Here is an 18,514-nt window from a genome sequence, read left to right as displayed (position 1 = left end):
GTTGAAATATTATGACTTTATTCTCACAATAATGCAACTTTATTCTTGTAATATTATGACTTGTTTCTCATAATATTTTGACTTTATTCTCGTAATTTTTTTATGTTAGTTTAATACTCCATTGTTATAAATGGTAAAAAAAAAAAAAAAGTTAAAGTAGTTGTAGTTAGGAAAATGTAGTTCAGCCTCATTATGAATGCAGCTCTTTGTGAAGGCCAGAGGGGTTTGTTAGAGAACATGGGTAAACAAACAGCATCATGTAGGTCAAAGCAGACATGTTATAAAACAATATCTGAAGCTTTCTTGTAGCGTGCCATTTACCCAACATTCAAAAACAGAAAGAACATTGCACAGCTCCAAACCTACCAAGTCGTGTCCATCTACCTGAACTGACACAGCAAGCATGGAGAGCATTAACCAGAGAGACAGTGGGAAGCCTCAGGTAACTCTGAAGAAGGAAGAAGTTGTCCACCTTTAGATGTGACCAAAATGGAAGTTGTGACCTACATCCAATACATACTCTGCAAGAACAAAGAAATCTGTTCTCTCTCCCACTGCTGTAAGAACAAGATGACGTCAATCTGTTCTCACAGCCTCGGTTTGCAGCTTGTTCCTGACGCGTTCTCTGGGCAGATCTTCTTTGGTGAAATATGAGGTGGCTGTGCTGGTGTGGGACAGACTTCATGTGATTTCTTTGTTCTTGGGAAGTTTAACATGATAGCTAGAACTTTGTTCTTAAAACCTAGTTATAGACAACTAATACTCCGTGTAGAATAAACAACCAGACAGTAAGACAAAACTTTTAAAATTTGATAAAGTAATGGAATCATACTTGGTGACTTATCACTTTTATATTTGACTCAGATTTTGATTAATAAATTATGAAGATATCCAAGATCCACAGACAAAGGCAGCATGTAGTAGTGTAAACACAGGAAAATAAACTTTTTTTGGTGATGTTTTTATATATTCATATATTGTTTGTTGCTATGGTTTCTTGGTTCTCTTTTTTGCTCTCTTTCTGCAGGAGTAGAAGCAGATTTCTAGGGTGTTGTATGCAATCCATTCCTCTTTCTATTTTTCCTTTAAACATTTTTCTCCTTTCTTTTCCCCTTTTCTCTTCCATCTCTGTATCCATTACATTTATCGAAAGACATAATGCTCTGCTTGTGAAATTAAAGTTGTTGGACGTCTCCTTGGCCCTCAGACAACAACTCCGAATGCCACACTGCTGGACAGGATATGTTTAAATCTAATAATAAGAAGAAAATAAACTTTTTGTGGTCCTGCTGTCTTATTATGAGCCACACACCTGGGTAGTCAGCTGAGGCCATTGACACACATCCGCTGGTGGAGAATAAGAACACAACATACACAAACACGTGTAATTGTAAATATATTTTAAAAACAGTTCCTGACATGGAAGAGTCAAGGAGCGTTTATTTCTGACTTATATGTGAACATCAATAATGAATGAAGATATACATTATGTCATGGGTAAAACTGATGACAACAGAGGGCGGTGGTGAAATTCAAGCCACACAGACAAGATTAGATGCTTAACAACTATTGTAAGTGAAAGATGATCCATAGGAACTGAAGATCCAGTGTTGTCTCTAAACACGACGTCTCATCAATGTTAATGAGGTGAAAGTGCTTCAAGCTTGGGTGATGCTAGACTGTAAGGCAGTGACATCATGAAAACAGAAACAAATCACTTACTGGCCTTTTACTAGACTAACACACAACACCCTGCACATCCACTGGAACCTCTGGTGTAAAACGCCTGAAATATTAGTCACAATTTAAGGATAACCTAACTTTTAGTATGGAAGTCCATTGTTTTAATTGTATTAACACAAAAATTCTCCCTTATCCCCACCAAAAAAATAAAAATTAAAATAAATCCTTAGGAATAAATGTAAGTGAATTTTTTAAAGTCCCACCTTACTGTTTTAAGTTGAACATGGTATTAAGTGACTCAGAGACCTAATTCTCTTTGCCTCTCTTCAAAACGGGGAAGATAACAAAAGATAGCAAGATACCCAGCTACCTAGCTACCTGCCTCCATACCTACAAACATACAATAGATTAACACTGGGACAAACAAACAAGACCATGAAAGGGCCTCAGTTTATGTTGCCACCAGGAACATTGAGGAGGATGTTAAGTCACAGTGTCTGGAGACAATGTGACGTCTCCAGATGTCATTAGTGGCAAGTTTCTACTGATGTTAAATGAAATAAAATATTCATTCATTTCAAGGCCTTTTATACATCATTACCAGGAGGAACCAATAAATGTTGAAGGTTCTGAACAAAGGGTTTATTTGATCAGCTCTTTCCTGGGTTCCAAAACATCACAAACTGCTACTGTGTTGTTTTTATTGTTTCATTGATGCGTTTTTTTAAGAAGTATCGTTCAGAGGGCCCAAAACAGCAACTGCTTCAATCTCCACCAGTCCACCCTGCAGACACGCAGCACAATTGGCTTTCAGACAGATCTTAGTTTGAAATTAGCACAAATCAGCGATAGTCTGTGGTGAGTACTCACTCTGGGAAGTGCCGCTACCTGATAGGCGGCTCGGGCTGGGAAGTTGGTACTGAAAACTACAGAGGGAAACTCAGTTAGGGCTCACATAGACGTAGTCATAACAGGTTCGATTGTTTACTTTGATGAAAATTTTATGCTTGTGTCACCAAAGAAAAAAAAAAAAAAAAAACACCATAAAACCCTAGCAACTGTGATTTCTATCTGGCTTTCATAAAAATATGACTAATTTTCTATCGTAGACCAATTAAAAAAAGGTGTGTCTTAAGCACACCACAGTGTATTGTCGGTCTTTTAAATCAAACACACAAACAAAGAACTGGAAGATTTATTTAAAGAGGGAGCCAAATATACTTATACTTATTCTTTTCTTAAAAATGCTTTTCAGTATTTACACAAGGATTTGTATTTTGAAGGATTTTCCCCAAGAACCAGTACTTTGATTTTTATGCTGATACTGTGCCTTTCAAAAGTATTTATACCACTTGAACTTAACATTTTGACACAAAACAGCCACAAACATCAATGTATTTTATTAACATTTTATATTACAGACCATCAATAATTAGACGTGAGGTGGAAGGAAAGTAGAGTTGTATTCTACAACTCTACGAATAAATATTACAAAATAGCACAGAATCAATCTTCTGTAGAACCTATTTGTAAGATTTCAAGACTTGTTACATTCTCTTCAGTGGATTTAGGTATAGACTTTGATTAGAACATACTTATGCTTTGATCTAAGCCATTCCATCGTAGCTCTGGCTGCATTGTCATTCTGCTGAAAGGTGAAACTCTTTGAACCCCAATTAGCATCTCCACAGCATGATGATGTCGTTACTGTGTCGTGTTCAGTGTGATGTTCAATGTTAATTTTACTTGTTGCAGGCAGATAAAAAAAAAAACAAACTTCATTTTTGCCTTTTTATATAACCAGATATTTTCTTTCACCTGATTTCTGTGAATTTGAAAGCAAACAATACAAATAAAAGACAAAGAAGTTTGTGGTTGTAATGTGTCAATGTGTGGAAATGTTCAAATGGTACAAATACTTTTGCAATGTGTGATTTTCCTCTTTACATGACAATGAGATCTGAAGGGGAGACTTTACTGTCATCTTTAGGCAGAGCCAGGTAAAACGTTGGCCGGTATTTAGATGAAGTTTAATCCACCTACAGGAGCAGCTCAGATTTCACTCAGCTAAGTGGCTCGGTACACTTCAACAGCCTCTGTGCTCGTCTTCTCTTAAGGCTACACTGCTTTACAGTAGTGCTCTCACACATATTACCTGCTTAATTTAGAGTACTTTTTGGCAAATTTATTCTCTTGTTTTCAAGGATTTGATTAAACCAAAGGATAAAAACTAAGCTAGAAAACAATAAATCCGCCTGAGCGATGCATTTTTTGGGATATACTGACACCTAGTGGTAATTTTTTATATACTGGAATCGAGAGCTATGCTTAGTTTTACAGGTCTAATCTTTAGTAGGAGCAAGCCTAGACTCTACTGTTTGTTAAAGATAATATACTTACACTGCTTGTAAATATCATTAACATTTACAAAGTCGTTCATGTCGGCTAACAGTACGGTGGTTTTGACAACTGCGAAAAAAAAAAAAAAGACAAAAGAAATAGAAGTGAAATTTATAATCTGGTCTCAAACAAAGATAAAACAAATTTAACTACTCTATTAAAGTTTCTCTTACCGTTCTCATAGCCGCAGCCAGCAGCTTTAAGAATTTCGCCCATGTTCACAAGAGCCTGAAACAAAATTCACAGCACAAAGTCCAGCACAGAGCACCCAGCACTTCACATATTGATTCAACTCTTAATAGTTTTATGGATGATTCAATGTATTGAATGGATGAATGAGAAGTGGAAGGCACCTGTCTGGTCTGGGCCTGAACTCCACCGGCCACCAGCTGTCCACTGGCAGGATCCATCCCCAGCTGCCCCGATACGAACATGGTCCGATCAACCACCACTGCTTGGCTGGAACACACACAGATGACAAATAAGAGTCACCTGGAATGCTTTAAAGGATGTGGGTAAGTCTGTCCTGCTGTAATCTTTCTCTCGAATCAGCTTCTTGGGGTAAAAAAACAAAAACAAAAAAAAAAACTACATGAGCAACAATTTAGCTTTAATAATTATTTTTTATGTTGTTTGAGTTCAGTGTATCCTGTTTCAGAATGCAGCTGTGAAATCAAAAGAATTGTACTGTTAAAATCTGAGGTGTGTATTTGTATTCAGATACAAGCCGGTGAAGCCCATTTCTTTCTGAAGGCGTATTGATGCTTCTGCAAAGCACTGGACATGATCATAGATGTTATAGCTAACCTGCAGCTTTTGAAAAAAAAAAAAAAAAAAAAAAAGAAAGAAAAAAAGATAACTTTTTTAAAACATGCAACACGGTTTCAGATCATTCATTTTAAGCTTCATCAGGCAGAAATACATAGTGGAAACATTTTAAGCACAAACCTGGTAGCAGAACTTGTTAATAGTTCAACTTTTGAACAGCTCTTTAGCTAATGAGTGCAAAGTCTAAAAATGTGCACTTTACTCTAAAAAGCTGCTTTGGTATTTCTGCTCCTTTAAAAGAACAGGGGAAATAACATTTCTATTTACATTCATACTGCAACTCACTGTACTATTGCAGTGCAATAGTTAGTTTACTGTATTGCTCATATTGCTCTGTGTAGAAGCTGTTAAGTTTACAGACTCCTCTCACCTGTATGGGCCGATCGCAGCCGGGGCTTTAGCTGTAGTGATGATCCTCCTGATCAGTGCAGCCATTTTCCCAAAGTTTTCAAAGACCGAAGAGTGAAACGTGCAGCTTAAAAGAGGCGAGCAACTGACCAGAGCGTCACACTTTCTTTACCGTAAACAACACAGTATCTGCGCATTATAAAATGACAAAGTATAAAGTTTGGTGGTTGTCCACACAAATGCGTTTACATGCATTGATAATTTCAATTTGATTTAAATTACTCAATTTAAGCAGAACTTTTCTGCTATTATATAGTGAATGTACGAAAAGTGTGACTGTATTATTTTGTTGCGCTAATTCACTACATATCCCAGGACTCCTCCCCTAAACACGCGGAAGCAAACAAGAAGCAAACTAGCATGAGGGAAACTCACATGGTAGCTAACAGCAGGAGGAGAGCTCTCACAAGAATTGAGTGACATTTACAAGCACTCAAGTGACGGTATTATAATTATGCATAACTTGTGTATTCATTGAGGAGGAAAAAAATCCAGTTTTAACAGAAATGCTAACTTTGTCTTAAGTAATGGAGCTAGTCAGCTAATGCTGTCATGTTAGGGTGTTGAGCGGTGCCTTTTGGTTTCCCACAGAAAATGTCCGCAGCTAAAGCCAAAATGCGTGAGAAGAAGATGAGGAACCAGCCTGCCAGTGTGCAGTATCCATCTCCTTCTCATGTGGAGAGTAGAGCAGAGAACGGCGGAGAAGGAGATGACCTTCCTGTCACCGGTACTCACTGCTCATTTTCATGACTTTATACACCTCTTCATTTCTCAGAGGCCAGTTAAAGCTTTGGGAGTCAATTTAAGTCCGAGTTATCGATTTATGCATGCCAGGAGTCGGACGACGTTATCAATTTCCAGTGGTACTAGTGTTACCAGGGCCGAACTAACAAGAATGTGAGGCCCTGGGCTCAAGCCAGATTTGGTTTCCCACAACAGAACCAACCTTCATTAGGTTTTGGGCCTGATGAAGAAGTTGCTAGTTATATTTTTTCCCCCGATTAGGTGGTCAATCAGATGCGCATCCTTCTTGGAAGAGGCAGCAGACCCCACCTGTCAGGCATGGATGGGTTCGTGGACATCACAACGGTGACGGTGGTTATGACACAGAGATGCCCAACCACATCACCGGTAAACATGTTTACTACAAATCAATGAAAACTCTTTCTGCCCTTTTTTGTTTTACTGAGCTGTTTCAACGGGTTTAAATGCTTCAGGCAACAGAAAAGAATCGCACTGCTGCTTGCAGAAGTACTTTAACTTGGGGAGTGAAGAAGTAAATTTTCTCCACTCTCTCCTTGGGTAGCTGGAGCTTTTGCTAGGGCCAGAGCAGCAGAGGTGAGCGCCATGCTGAAAGCGGCTACCGAATTGACGTGCAGCAGCCACGTGTTTCGGGCTCTGCCCAAGCACATGAGGCGGAGGGCCATGAGCCACAACACCAAGCGGCTCCCTCGCAGGCTGAGAAACGTGGCCAACAGGATGGTAATCTCGAGACCCGTAGTACTTTTAGGAGGTGAAGAGCGTTTGAACGCCCGTCTCTGACTTCCTATTTGATGTTCCCCTTCAGAGGGAGAAGAGCCTCCAGGTTGGCTTGAAGAAGAAAAAAGAACTGGTGAAGAGCAAGAGCCGCAAAGCTCGCCGTCGCCATGGGAACCTGCTGCTGGAGTTCAACCGGCGCCAGAGGAAGAACATTTGGCTGGAGACGCATATCTGGCACGCCAAGCGTTTCCACATGGTGAAAAAGTGGGGATACTGTTTGGGGGTCAGACCCACATACAAATGCTACCGGCCATGCTACAGAGCGATGAGCAGCCACTGCCTCCTACAGGTAGCCACGAAGAACAACATGGTTTTCGGTTTCTGGAGTGGGTTCAGTTTGTAACCTGTCATGTTTTGCCACCTCAGGATCTTTCTTATTACTGCTGCATTGAGTTAAAGGGGGAGGAAGACAAGCTGTTGGCTGCTCTGACTCAGCTGACATGCAAGGAGGCTGGTAAGATCAAATCTCAATCTTTAGATTTGCGATTTCTAGTGATCTATTCTTATTTGGGGTGCATTCACACCAGCTCTGTTTAGTTCAAAGTCAGTTAATTTGTCTAGGAAGATTGTTTTGTGGAACTGTAGATGCATAATCAAACTGTGATGAGGATCAAATACTCAACTGTGTTCAACAGTTGAGTCTCTGTTTGGCTGAAGTGGACTGTGGTGGTGCTTGAATGTAATATGAATGCCAACCGGACCGGAGACCACTTCAAAAGCATTTAGTGGACTACAGCAGAGGGCATTCTGGGTAAATGGTCCTTTATCAACAACAAAAGAGAAATCCTACAACTGCTGAAATCTGACACCACTACTTTTTTGTTTGCATTCCTTTAAGAAGGAAGTTGTGGTCTGACTTCTTCAGTGGCTCTTGGTGCAGTGCCACCTCAGGCGAGAGGGGGAACTGCTTTATTTAAGAGTGTTTTGTTTATCACAGTGCAGTGAGAAAGGGAACCACACCAGCTCCAACTGTAACAAATGTTGTAACTTTGATCTCCAATCAAACAGAGTCTACTGGACTATCAGGCGTGAAAACACCCTTAGTCTAAATTTCTGTGTTGAAATCCTGTTTTGGTGTTTTCCTTTCTAGGTCCAACGTTTGCTGCAGCCATGTTCCTGTCGGGGGCCAGACAGGGCAGCGTCACAGTGTACCGGGCGGGCCAGTACCCTTCTGACCCACTGGGACCTGTTACCTTCCTCTGGAGACCCCAAACACCAGGACTAACCCCCCGGCAGCTGTGGATCTGGGCTCATCCTGGTCTGAAACAGGTCTGATTTCCAAGGTGTGATTGTCATGTAACCAGGAATGAGTCTGTATAAAGGCGAGTTGGGTTCATGTGTCTCGTATCCAGGATCTGCTCCCAGAATTACAAAGCGTGTGCCAATGTTCCGAGGCCATGGCGCCCCCTGTTGAACCGGAGGTCTCGCGTGCAGAGGCTGATCCTTCCCCTCAGGCAGAACCAAACCCTGACAATGAGCTGAAAGCTGGAGCCAAGAGAAAGAAGTGCTGTAAGGATGCCGGTGAACCTCCTGCAAAGAGGATTCTGGGAGATGGAACCAGATTGCCCACCTCCCCGGTTACCTGGAGGTCCAGCTCAACTGGAATAGTTATAAAGTCAGTCCAGCTCCAAGACTCTGAGCAAAATCAAAGTTAGGATTATTAAGTCTGTCGATGATTGTTTTGTTCTGTTTTTCTTTTTTTCTCTAAATGTGTTTCAGCGATCTCACGATGGAGATCGTACGCTATCGTCTGATTGGACCACAGTCTCATTCTGTGCTGGCGGAGACTTTGGAGGCAGCTACAGTCTGTGATGTAAGCAGCATCTGAAGTGGAGTTTCTGTTTTCACACTGAAAGACTCAGTTTGTATCTTTTTGTTTAAGGAACTGAAGTCTTCTCCATTCTGGTGGCCTGAGCACTGCAAAGACCGGAGCAACATGAAGCTCCATCAGCAACAAACGGATGTCTTTAATGTACTGAAAGGTTTGTCTTTTTCTGTTTTTTTTTTCTTTCTTCGCTTTGCTTATTTACTGCGATGGCAACTATTGACGCAAATTCAATGTTCATTAACACATTTTGCACAGACTTCCAATTTTCACCAGTCATTGCAACTTTTCCAGAAGTCTGATCTTAATGTTTTCTGTATTTTATTATTTTCTGACCAATTCCCTTAGCCTTCTTTTAATTTAATTCCTTGTTTCTCAGGGTCTCTGGAACATTAGAAATCTTTTTTTTTTTTTTTTTTGCAAAAACCAACTGTGTTGTACAATTTCCTGATACTATCTGTACTGTGATGGGTGGAACAGATGCAAGATAAGTCCCTCACACCTTTTTCAGCCATTACAACTGTAAGATGTGGTAATGTAATTTTAATGCACTTTAAACGCACCATGAGTGTACGCAGGCTGTGTCAAGGTTCAGCAACTAGCCAGAGCCAAAAGACTTTACAATTTTCTTACAAACCAAGTAAGTTGAGTAATGCTGCATGCAGGTAATGTTAGCTAAATGATGGCTACTTGATCCATGCCAGTATATTACGGTAAGTTTGTGAATACGAATGCTAATGTTCCTTCTTATTTTACATCCCTTGCTAGTTAGTTAATTCCATGAATAAATCTAATTCTCTTTCATTTCTGTTTAGAAGTTGTTCTCACTGTTTCCTTCCACATATTTAAAATCTTAATGATGCACTGTTTCCTCAGGTAAGGCGGGAATTATAACTTGATGAGGAAAAGAGAAGGAAAGGGAAGAATTTGTAGCAATTCCAACTTTTTTGTAAAGCTAATAATGTGCAACTTTTTGAAAAAGGTGCCACAAAATAAGAAATTTTAGGCCACAACTATCACAAAAAAGCATGGCAACATCCTGGAGGGACTGATTTTTTACCAGGTTGCTCAGTGTGTGTGTGTCCGATGAACTCATCCAGGTATCTATTCATCTGGAGAGCTCCCCCCGGGAACAGTGCTGGGGTTGACCGTGGACGACCCCCGACTCACTCTGCCCAGACAGAAGGTTAAAGCTGCGCCTTGTGTGAACCGGGACCAAGGTAAAAACTGTCCTGCTGGAAAGACGACAAGCTTTTTGCTCTGAATTCGCCACATGCTGTGAGCTGGGGTTTATTGTCTGAAACAAAACCAACCAAAAGAAAGGATACAAACCGGTTCTAACTACCCACTGGCTGTCTGAGCTCCTGCCTGGAGGTTGCTGCAGTGAGTACACATATGGTTCTGTGCTCTGGGAAGCCTCTGCCTGGCCATGCAGATGTTCCAGGTTCGAATCCTGGCAGAACCCTGTACTCCAAACAGAACCTCCCGGATTGATGGCGACTCAGTGGCCTCGACTAGATAAAGTGGGCTTTTAAACCCATCAGTGTAATTCACACAAACAGCAAGAAACATGTAGCAGTTTCAAAATAAGACAATCTTTGTTATTCCTATTTTACCTTTATATTTATAAAGCCAGTTCTCAAAAAATGTTCATCTGTTAAAACCTGTTAAGGCCTGATGGTGAAAAAATGCTGAAACCCAAATTTTCTTTGGCACTTTAATACTTCAGATTGAAAAATTGAAGCTGTTGTAAATTGATTTCATTCTGGGTTTTAGTGAGCAGCTTCTGTTTCCTGAGAAGGGGAAGCTTTCTCTTTCCTCCCATTTTACTGACTTCCTACAGAAAGACGGCAAAATGGAAAGGTGTTTGAAAAAAATTAACACGATTACATCAACTTTTGAAATTATGAAATAATCATTTGCACAAGTTAAAAGTAGGAACATTTCCACATACAAAATGCACTGTGACTACAAGGATGTGTGGGCACTGTAAAAACACAATCTTACCAAGTAATTTTTTTAGTTTCTAGTGCAAATATCTTAGTGCACTTGAAATAAGGCAAAACTAACTTAGAAGTAACTTTTCAGTAAGACCTTTATGGCGGTATATAGTATTGGCTGATTGCCCAAAATTTAGAAAATCGGGCAGATTTATTGGTGCAGCCATGAACATGTGACTGATTCTATTTACCGTGATAGACTCTGTGGGTTCTGTTGCACTGCATTCAGGATCCTGGTGGTGCTGCCTTCACAAGACCATACTGTGTGTGTCTGTTTTTTTTCTTCAGTAGGGGACGAGGAGAAGAGGAACCAGTTGATGTTGAAAGGAGTCCCACTGCAGTGCTGCCAGAGCTTCCTGTGGGAGCGGTCTGTCCGGGAAAACGTCACTGACAACAAAATATCTGAGCAGGTACCATCAGAAACATCACCACAGTCCTGCCTTAAAGGGGCAGCGTCATGTAAAATTTATTTATTTCTTTTAAGCTTTGCATCATGTTATTTCTTCATCAAAAACATACCTGGAGTGTTGCCTTGATTCTTTCAAGCATATTTGAGAAAACTTTAAATCTCCCATAGCAACCATTTAGCTGCGTGGCTCTAGCGCTGCCTTTCAGACCCCTTTCAGCTCCTTCAGACGAGCCAGTAGCAATTGGTAAACACCTGGTGGAATTGCAAATCAGCTGAGCTCATTGATTCAAAAATACTTTATCAATCCCAAAGGGAAATTAAATACAAAATCTTAGGAGCTACTTGTCAGTGAAACGCTGGTAAGAACATTAAATGTTCTGATGACTTCCCGAAGATGGAGTTTCTGAAAGAGCAGGAGTTTTTAAAGAAACGGAGGCCCAATTTCAAGGTGTTGAATCACAACGTCAAATTAATTTTAAATCATATTTGATGTATACAGCATTTTTATAACAACTAAAGGTAAAGTAGTAACTTAATTGTGCTATAACATAACTCTATGTGCCTGGAATAAACCTAACAACTTCTTTTAGAGTCATTTCTGTTGGCCAGCTGCTTCTCTCTCCCCTGAAGAGTTTTCTGTGTTCTGGTTAAAGGAGCTGAACAGGATGAGGACTGAACTGCTGGTTCCGGGCTCCAGGCTGGGCCCTGGCCCCCAACAGGGCCGGGTCCCCGTCCTCTTGGTTCACCAGCCTGGTAAGCAGGTGGGTGACGAGCTAGGCTCCTGGGGGTCCGGCTGGGACCTGCTGCTTCCTAAAGGCTGGGGGATGGCCTTCTGGGTCCCTCTGGTAGGTAGCTCTGCGCCAAAATTCTTCTTAAACACCCGATTGTTCTTCCAATGCAAATAAAACGGTCTAACATTTTTATTGGATTTTGTTGGGGGAAACAATCTGTCATATTGGATTTTTTTATTTTTATTTTTATGAGCAGGGTTTTATGTGATAATCTCATTGCTGGGACAATAGCAGAGCAGCAACAGCTGCAGCTTGTTTTCTTTTGTTTGTGTTTTTTGGCAGAACATCAGATCTGCCAAGCAGAGCAGAATACGGCAATATATCAGCAACATTTTAACTGTTGCCTTTTAGACTGTTTATCTTTATATCAGCTTTGTTGGAACTCTATAAACACGGCTAATATTTACAGTCGTAATTCTTCTAAAGTGTCTTCTGACAGACCATAATGCTTCATAAGCTGCTGGAGGTTTTTACAACAGATCTGGTTTGGTTAAAACGCCTTCTGTTGAAGCAAACCAAGCAGAGTCACTGTGAAGGAATCCCTGGTACATGTAGTGACAGTGGAGAGGAAAAACTCCTCTTCAACAAGAAGAAATCACCAGCAGAACTTGGTGTATTAATTATGTAAATTCTGAAAGAATAAAACCTGAAAACTTGTTCAAAAACTTTCCCAGGATTTAAACATGTCATGATGTACAGGCTGCTGTAAAATATTGTTACTCGCACTGTATGATGGAAGAGCTTCTGAGTGGGTGAATTTTAAATACGTCGGACTGATCCGATGGATGCTAGTCCATCCTAAAGGGACGGCGTGATCAGGGTGTTAATGCTCTGATTATTAGAGTTTGGCTCTGAAAAGAGGAAGAGCAGGATGAGAAAAATCAGACAGAAATAGAAGATAATCAGACAATGGTTAATCTCCATGATTTCCCAGAAACATTTGGACTCTGCTAGACATCGTCTCAAGTCGTCTTTAGATTATTTTCACTTATATTTATTAAAAGTTCCTGTGTTTTCTTTTCTTTCCCTCCAGGTGTACAGAGGGGTTCGAGTCGCCGGTCTGCACATGAGTCTGAAACACTCTCAGGACAAAGCGGCTCCCCACTTTCCCCACGACTATCCGGACTGCCCCGCAGGATCCCGCTTTCAGGAGGAGCAGGAGGCCGAGTTTCTGGAGACATTTAGAAGGTCAGCTGAAGGTCGAGTCCCGGAGGGAAGCAAAATATCTGTGCTGATTGAATTCACCGCATTTCCAGGGACAACTTGTGCTGCAAGTCGTCCCCAATTCATCACGATTAATCGTGATGAATTGATTGAAACATAAGCCAAAACTGTAAAAGAAATATATATACATATTTTGCCTTTAATAGAAAAAAAACCCCTTTGTTGTACCCACAACTCCTCTAGTGGCAGTTTTAGTTTCACCTGGTTCAGATTCAGTAAAAAGACAGTTATATCAAGCACCTTTTGTTATCCAGTGATCAATGTGCAAATCTGAAAAAAATAAATCAACAGATCAGCTCTACACTGCATTAAGTCGAGCAGAAAGGCCTGAGATTTTCACATATCAGCAGTAGATTTATGCTGTTGCTGCATTTTAGGCAATAAAATGTGTATTTTGTATTTAAAAAATGAATTTAATTATTAGTCTGCATCTTTTAATGTATTCCATTATATATATATAAAAATTCCCTTCTCACCCTCCGTGGGTGGTCTCTCTCTTTCATCCTCTGAGCTCGGGTCCTCTACCAGAGGCCTGGGAGCTTGAGGGTTCTCCTCCAGTATCTTGGCTGTGCCTAGAACTGCACATTTCTGGACTGAGATGTCTGATGTTGTTCCTGGGATCTGTTTGAGCCACTGCTCCAGTTTGGGGGTGACTGCCCCGAGGGCCCCGATGACCACAGGCACCACTGTGGTCTTCACCTTCCAGGCCTTTTCCAGTTCCTCTCTGAGGCCCTGGTATTTCTCCAGTTTCTCGTGCTCCTTTTTCCTGATGTTGTGGTCACTTGGTATTGCTACATCCACCACAACGGCTTTCCTCTGTTCTTTATCCACCACCACAATGTCCGGTTGGTTCTCCATCACCATCTTGTCTGTCTGGATCTGGAAGTCCCACAGGATCTTAGCTCGGTCATTCTCCACCACCTTTGGGGGAGTTCCCCACTTTGATCTCGGGGCTTCCAGTCCATATTCTGCACAGATGTTCCTGTACACTATGCCCGCCACTTGGTTATGTCGTTCCATGTACGCTTTCCCTGTCAGCATCTTGCACCCTGCTGTTATGTGCTGGACTGACTCAGAGGCCTCCTTGCACAACCTACACCTTGGGTCTTGTCTGGTGTGGTAGATCTGAGCCTCTATTGCTCTGGTGTTTAGGGCCTGTTCCTGGGCGGCCAGGATGAGGGCCTCTGTGCTGTCCTTGAGTCCAGCTTTCTCCAGCCATTGGTAGGATTTCCTGATATCAGCCACTTCAGTTATTTGTTGGTGGTACATCCCATGTAGGGGCTTGTCTTCCCATAATGGTTCCTCCAGCACCTTGTCCTCTGTTCCCCATTGTCTGAGACATTCGCTGAGCACATCGTCCGTTGAGGCTTTGTCCTTGATGTATTTATGGATCTTGGATGTTTCATTCTGGACAGTGGCTCTCACACTCACTAGTCCTCTGCCTCCTTCCTTACGGCTCGTGTACAGACTCAGGGTCCTGGCTTTGTACACGAGCCGTAAGGAAGGATATATATAAATATATAAAGACTTGAGTAACTAAATTAAAAAATCTGAAGAATGTGATCATTTTGTTTATCCAGTTATTGTCAGAATAATTGAATTACTAAATTAATAACCCTAGTTGCAGGTGCATTTCTATTATCTCAAATGACCAATATGTAATTCTATATGCTTCACAATCACTTAGATCCAACACAAAGTTTAAATAATTAACAGAAAGTAAGATGACAATCAGAATATATAGACTGAAAGTCTTTGACGTTAAGCAGGTATCTGTGGAGATGCTGATGAAGATTAACTCAACAGTAGTTTTGTCTACCAGAACCTGGGGGGTTTCCTCTTACTATTTGACGAGGGCATGACCTTTCACCCTCTCCCTCAGACGTCCGCCAGCCAAGAGGACCAATTACATAAAACATGGCTGTCTGGCTCCTTTTCGTTGCCCCTGGCAACAGCTGGCAGAGGAGTGGGAGCTCCTGGCGACAGATGGAGGAGCGGAGAGGAAAGGAGATGGGCAGACCCAGAAGAGCCACGAAGTGATGGAGGAAGTGACATCACAGCAGACTGTAGCTGCAGCTAGTCCTCCGAGCTGCTTCACTGTTCTGAGGTAAAGTTAGTTTAGATTGTGCTTCTTATTTAAATGCGTTAAAGTGGCTGACTTAACGGCACCATGAAAAAGCAATCATAGCTTTTGAACTTTTCAACATTTAAAAACTTCAGTGATTCTTACTGACAAGTATTGACTCAAGGAGGCTGAATACAAATGCACAGCAACATTATGACTGAAAATCAATAGAATTCTAAGTTTTGTTAACATGACAAAATGTAGAAAAATTAAAGCGGTGCGAGTACCCCATCAGTCCTTCCAGGAAGTTGCAATCAAAACCATCAATGCAAACTCACTGATCTTTTGTAAATTTTGTGTGAACTTGAGGTTTTCACCAATCATTAATGTTTTCCTTCTTTTCTGACCAATCCCTGCAGCCGGCTGAATTTTGACCTATCCTCCTGGTCCTCAGTTCTAGTAACTCCAACTTTTCTGTAATCATCTTATGACAGAAATTAAGCTTAAAATGTCGGCAACATTTTGAAAATGGTGCATAAAATCAGTAAGTTTAGGCCACAACATTCACATAACTGTCGCAACATCCTGGAGGGACTACTAAATACATAAATATAGATGAGCCCAAAAAGTCTTTTACTTTGAAGAGATCTCATAAGATGTTAAAGCTTTCGACAGGCTTGATGCATGCTGTTCCTCCAGTCTGCCTTTTTTCCATCAGAATGTCTCAGAATCCTCAAAGTACACCCAGCCTTATTGCTGCAGTAGATCACAGATTAGCAGATGGAAAAGTTGCATTTTTTCCCCCTGAAAGCAGCTCATAAGCTGTGAGTAAAGTCAGTGAATTCCTGAGGATAAATCAAGCCTGAGGATAAATCAAGCAGATTTTCAGTCCCATCGGCTTCATTTTTGTTTTCTGGGTCATAAATTTCATAAATTAAATTGCATCTTTCTCTCAGCTCACCAGTGAATTGTACCCTGAATATTACACACCTGCTCTAAATGAATACTGGTTATTTTGGGTTTTCCAGGAACAGAAAGTCTCTGAGGCTTCTCTCCAGCTGGTGCAGACCCTTGACATGCAGAGGACAGAGGCGGGGTCGCGGGGCGGCGGTGGCGCTCCCTCTCAGCGACTCGGCGGTGACGTCTTTCCACTCCGCTCACAAGATGAGTGTGGTGTGGGTGCGCCTGACGCTGCTGTCCAAAGGGAAACCAGAAGCCCACGCCATGGTGTGCGCACCAACTGCAGAGGACCTGAAGCTGTTTGGCAAGAGCCCAGAAAACTGTGGCCCTCAGGAGCCCCCCCACAAAGACCACTATAAAAGCAGAATTAACCGCAAGAAGAGGAGCTCCAAGACAGCAACTCCTTCACAAGTATCAGACGACCCAACTGCATCCACAGACCCTCATTCGCCCTCTGACCTCATCCTGGGGCTCTGGCCGGACCCTCTGCCGAGCGTGACGTCTCACTGTTCCCGGGTGACGCTGGGCTGGGTCACCCAGGGGGACTTCTCCCTGTCTGTGGGGCGTGGGGAGGCTCTGGGCTTCGTCAGCGTCTCCGGTCTGCTCCACACGCTCCTCAGGCAGCCGCCGGAGCTCAGAGGAACGCTGCTGCTGCGCAACCCCACCTCCCTGCACTACCGCTTCGTCAGGCTCAACATCGACGTGTGACTTCCAACGGCCGGACCCGAACAGAACCGAATCCCTGCCCCTTCATTAAAAAAAAAAAAAAGACTTGCGTAGTGCAGCGGCAGGTGACTGAATAGCTGGTGAAAATAATGTGCCTTTACAGAGAGCATGGCTGAGGCATCCAATCGAAGCTGTGTGTATTACACACCAACAGTATCATTATCAGAAATGCTCGACTATGCAGATCACGAGATGAAAACTGAAAATGGAAGAAACATGTTTTAGTTACTCAGGTCTAATTTCTGGGTTCTTTGAAAGAAATCTGGTCCCTTCTGCATCCTTTGTTGATTAAAGTGTTTTATGTTGAAGAAAATACAACTGCAGCTAAGAGCTTTTGGTCAGAATAAATGCAAATACAAAAAATCAAATGAGGTATTTGTGTATTATAAAGTTTTAAAAAAAAACAACTTAAGTTGGCCTTGCGTACATTACTCATATTTCTTAAATGTCATGGCAGGACTGTTGTAATCTCTAATATCCTTTGTCATTTTTAATTTTATTTTCCTCACAGGACTTTTCTTTCAGGCAAACGTTTGAGTCACGCATGTTCTGTGACTCGAGGCATTTCTGGCTACTGCCAATTAGCCAATACACCTAGTTACCATTTAGCTAGCTGTTCTGTATCTATTATGGTCAAGTGCAAATTATTACTGGTTGGTTCGACGACGTTCATCTTTGCCTCTGGCTCACTTGACAACCTGTTCGATGCTACGTGTATTCTGAGGAGGAAAAGAAAAAAGCTTGGCACAACTTAGGCAAAATATGTTACTTTGTTGTGTATATTTCAGTTGTGACACAAGACTTAAATTTGAGTTTGTGCAATCTGCAGAAACCCTGAATAAATTTGACGACAATGTTTCAACATTACATCCCAAAATCCAAGGAGGAAGCCATCAAAAGTCTTGTAATGAGACGTGTAGCAGAAGGTAATATGGTCAGAAGAAACTTAAAACTGAAGTTTTTTTTTTTTTAATTGCACTCCAAGAATGGCAACCGCTGCAAACTACTTTTAACATACTGTGTAGGAGGTTCACCTTTGAGGAGAACAACCCCAAACAAAGACAAAGCTGCAATTCATTGTGGAGAATGGCCTAATTAAAGTCCAGCATGATATCTAAGATATCAAAGACTTGATGCTTGCAGAATCTATCCTATTAGTTTGAGCTGATGCCTAAAGAATACTGGGTGAAATGTCAGGTCTGCAGATGTGCAAACCTGGTTGAGATCTGCCCCAAAAAGACTGATTGTGTTCAAAAGTGGCTGAGTAGAGCAATTACTCTCTAAAGCTGAGTTTTTTTTTTTTTTTAAAGTGTTGATCAAACACAAAACATCAATAAAACACAAAGTGTGTGGCTGTAACCTGACAGAACTCCTGCAAGGCTCTGCAACTGCATCCAATTACAGATACTTAAACTTTGTCTTCTTATAGCAACCCTGCCGGGAACTGTGGTTTCCCACATATCCCATAATGTGTAGGTGGCAGATAAGAGTTTTGTTGCTTGGCAACGCTACAGTTTGGCAGCGGCTCAGCCAGGCGTGCAGTCTGAGGTTTACCCAAGGTGAAGATGGGCGGTGAAGCTTCTCGCTGGTGCTTCTAAGGTAAGTTAGAAAAGAGGTTGGTGCTTTTAAACAAAGTATTTACATTACACAAGTAAA

General features: G+C 41.6%; 2 protein-coding genes across 2 annotated transcripts; one reads left to right on the top strand and one right to left on the bottom strand.

The window, feature by feature from the left end:
* Positions 1-1,383: 1,383 nt before the first annotated feature.
* LOC106929803 (2-iminobutanoate/2-iminopropanoate deaminase) lies at positions 1,384-5,428 on the bottom strand. Its single transcript, XM_015006942.2, has 6 exons — positions 5,282-5,428; positions 4,437-4,542; positions 4,257-4,311; positions 4,084-4,152; positions 2,554-2,609; positions 1,384-2,467 (listed from the first exon to the last, which is right to left on the bottom strand). Exons 1-6 carry the CDS (start codon positions 5,344-5,346, stop codon positions 2,408-2,410), a joined length of 411 nt encoding a protein of 136 aa, XP_014862428.1. The 5' UTR covers positions 5,347-5,428; the 3' UTR covers positions 1,384-2,407.
* Positions 5,429-5,654: 226 nt separating this feature from the next.
* On the top strand, positions 5,655-17,226 carry pop1 (POP1 homolog, ribonuclease P/MRP subunit). The gene is made up of 16 exons (XM_015006934.2): positions 5,655-5,762; positions 5,911-6,046; positions 6,325-6,450; positions 6,626-6,801; positions 6,887-7,147; positions 7,225-7,312; positions 7,949-8,127; positions 8,211-8,473; positions 8,578-8,671; positions 8,741-8,840; positions 9,784-9,903; positions 10,972-11,093; positions 11,746-11,937; positions 12,917-13,071; positions 14,990-15,214; positions 16,201-17,226. The coding sequence occupies exons 2-16, from the start codon at positions 5,914-5,916 to the stop codon at positions 16,838-16,840; spliced, it is 2,874 nt and encodes a 957-aa protein (XP_014862420.2). The 5' UTR covers positions 5,655-5,762; positions 5,911-5,913; the 3' UTR covers positions 16,841-17,226.
* The last annotated feature ends 1,288 nt before the right edge of the window (positions 17,227-18,514 follow it).

This window comes from Poecilia mexicana, unplaced genomic scaffold, assembly GCF_051168715.1.
Source record: "Poecilia mexicana isolate PSO_F unplaced genomic scaffold, ASM5116871v1 scaffold_6, whole genome shotgun sequence".
NCBI lineage: Eukaryota > Metazoa > Chordata > Actinopteri > Cyprinodontiformes > Poeciliidae > Poecilia > Poecilia mexicana.
Note: the sequence above shows the minus strand (reverse complement) of the source record. Positions and strands in the feature narration are given on the sequence as shown.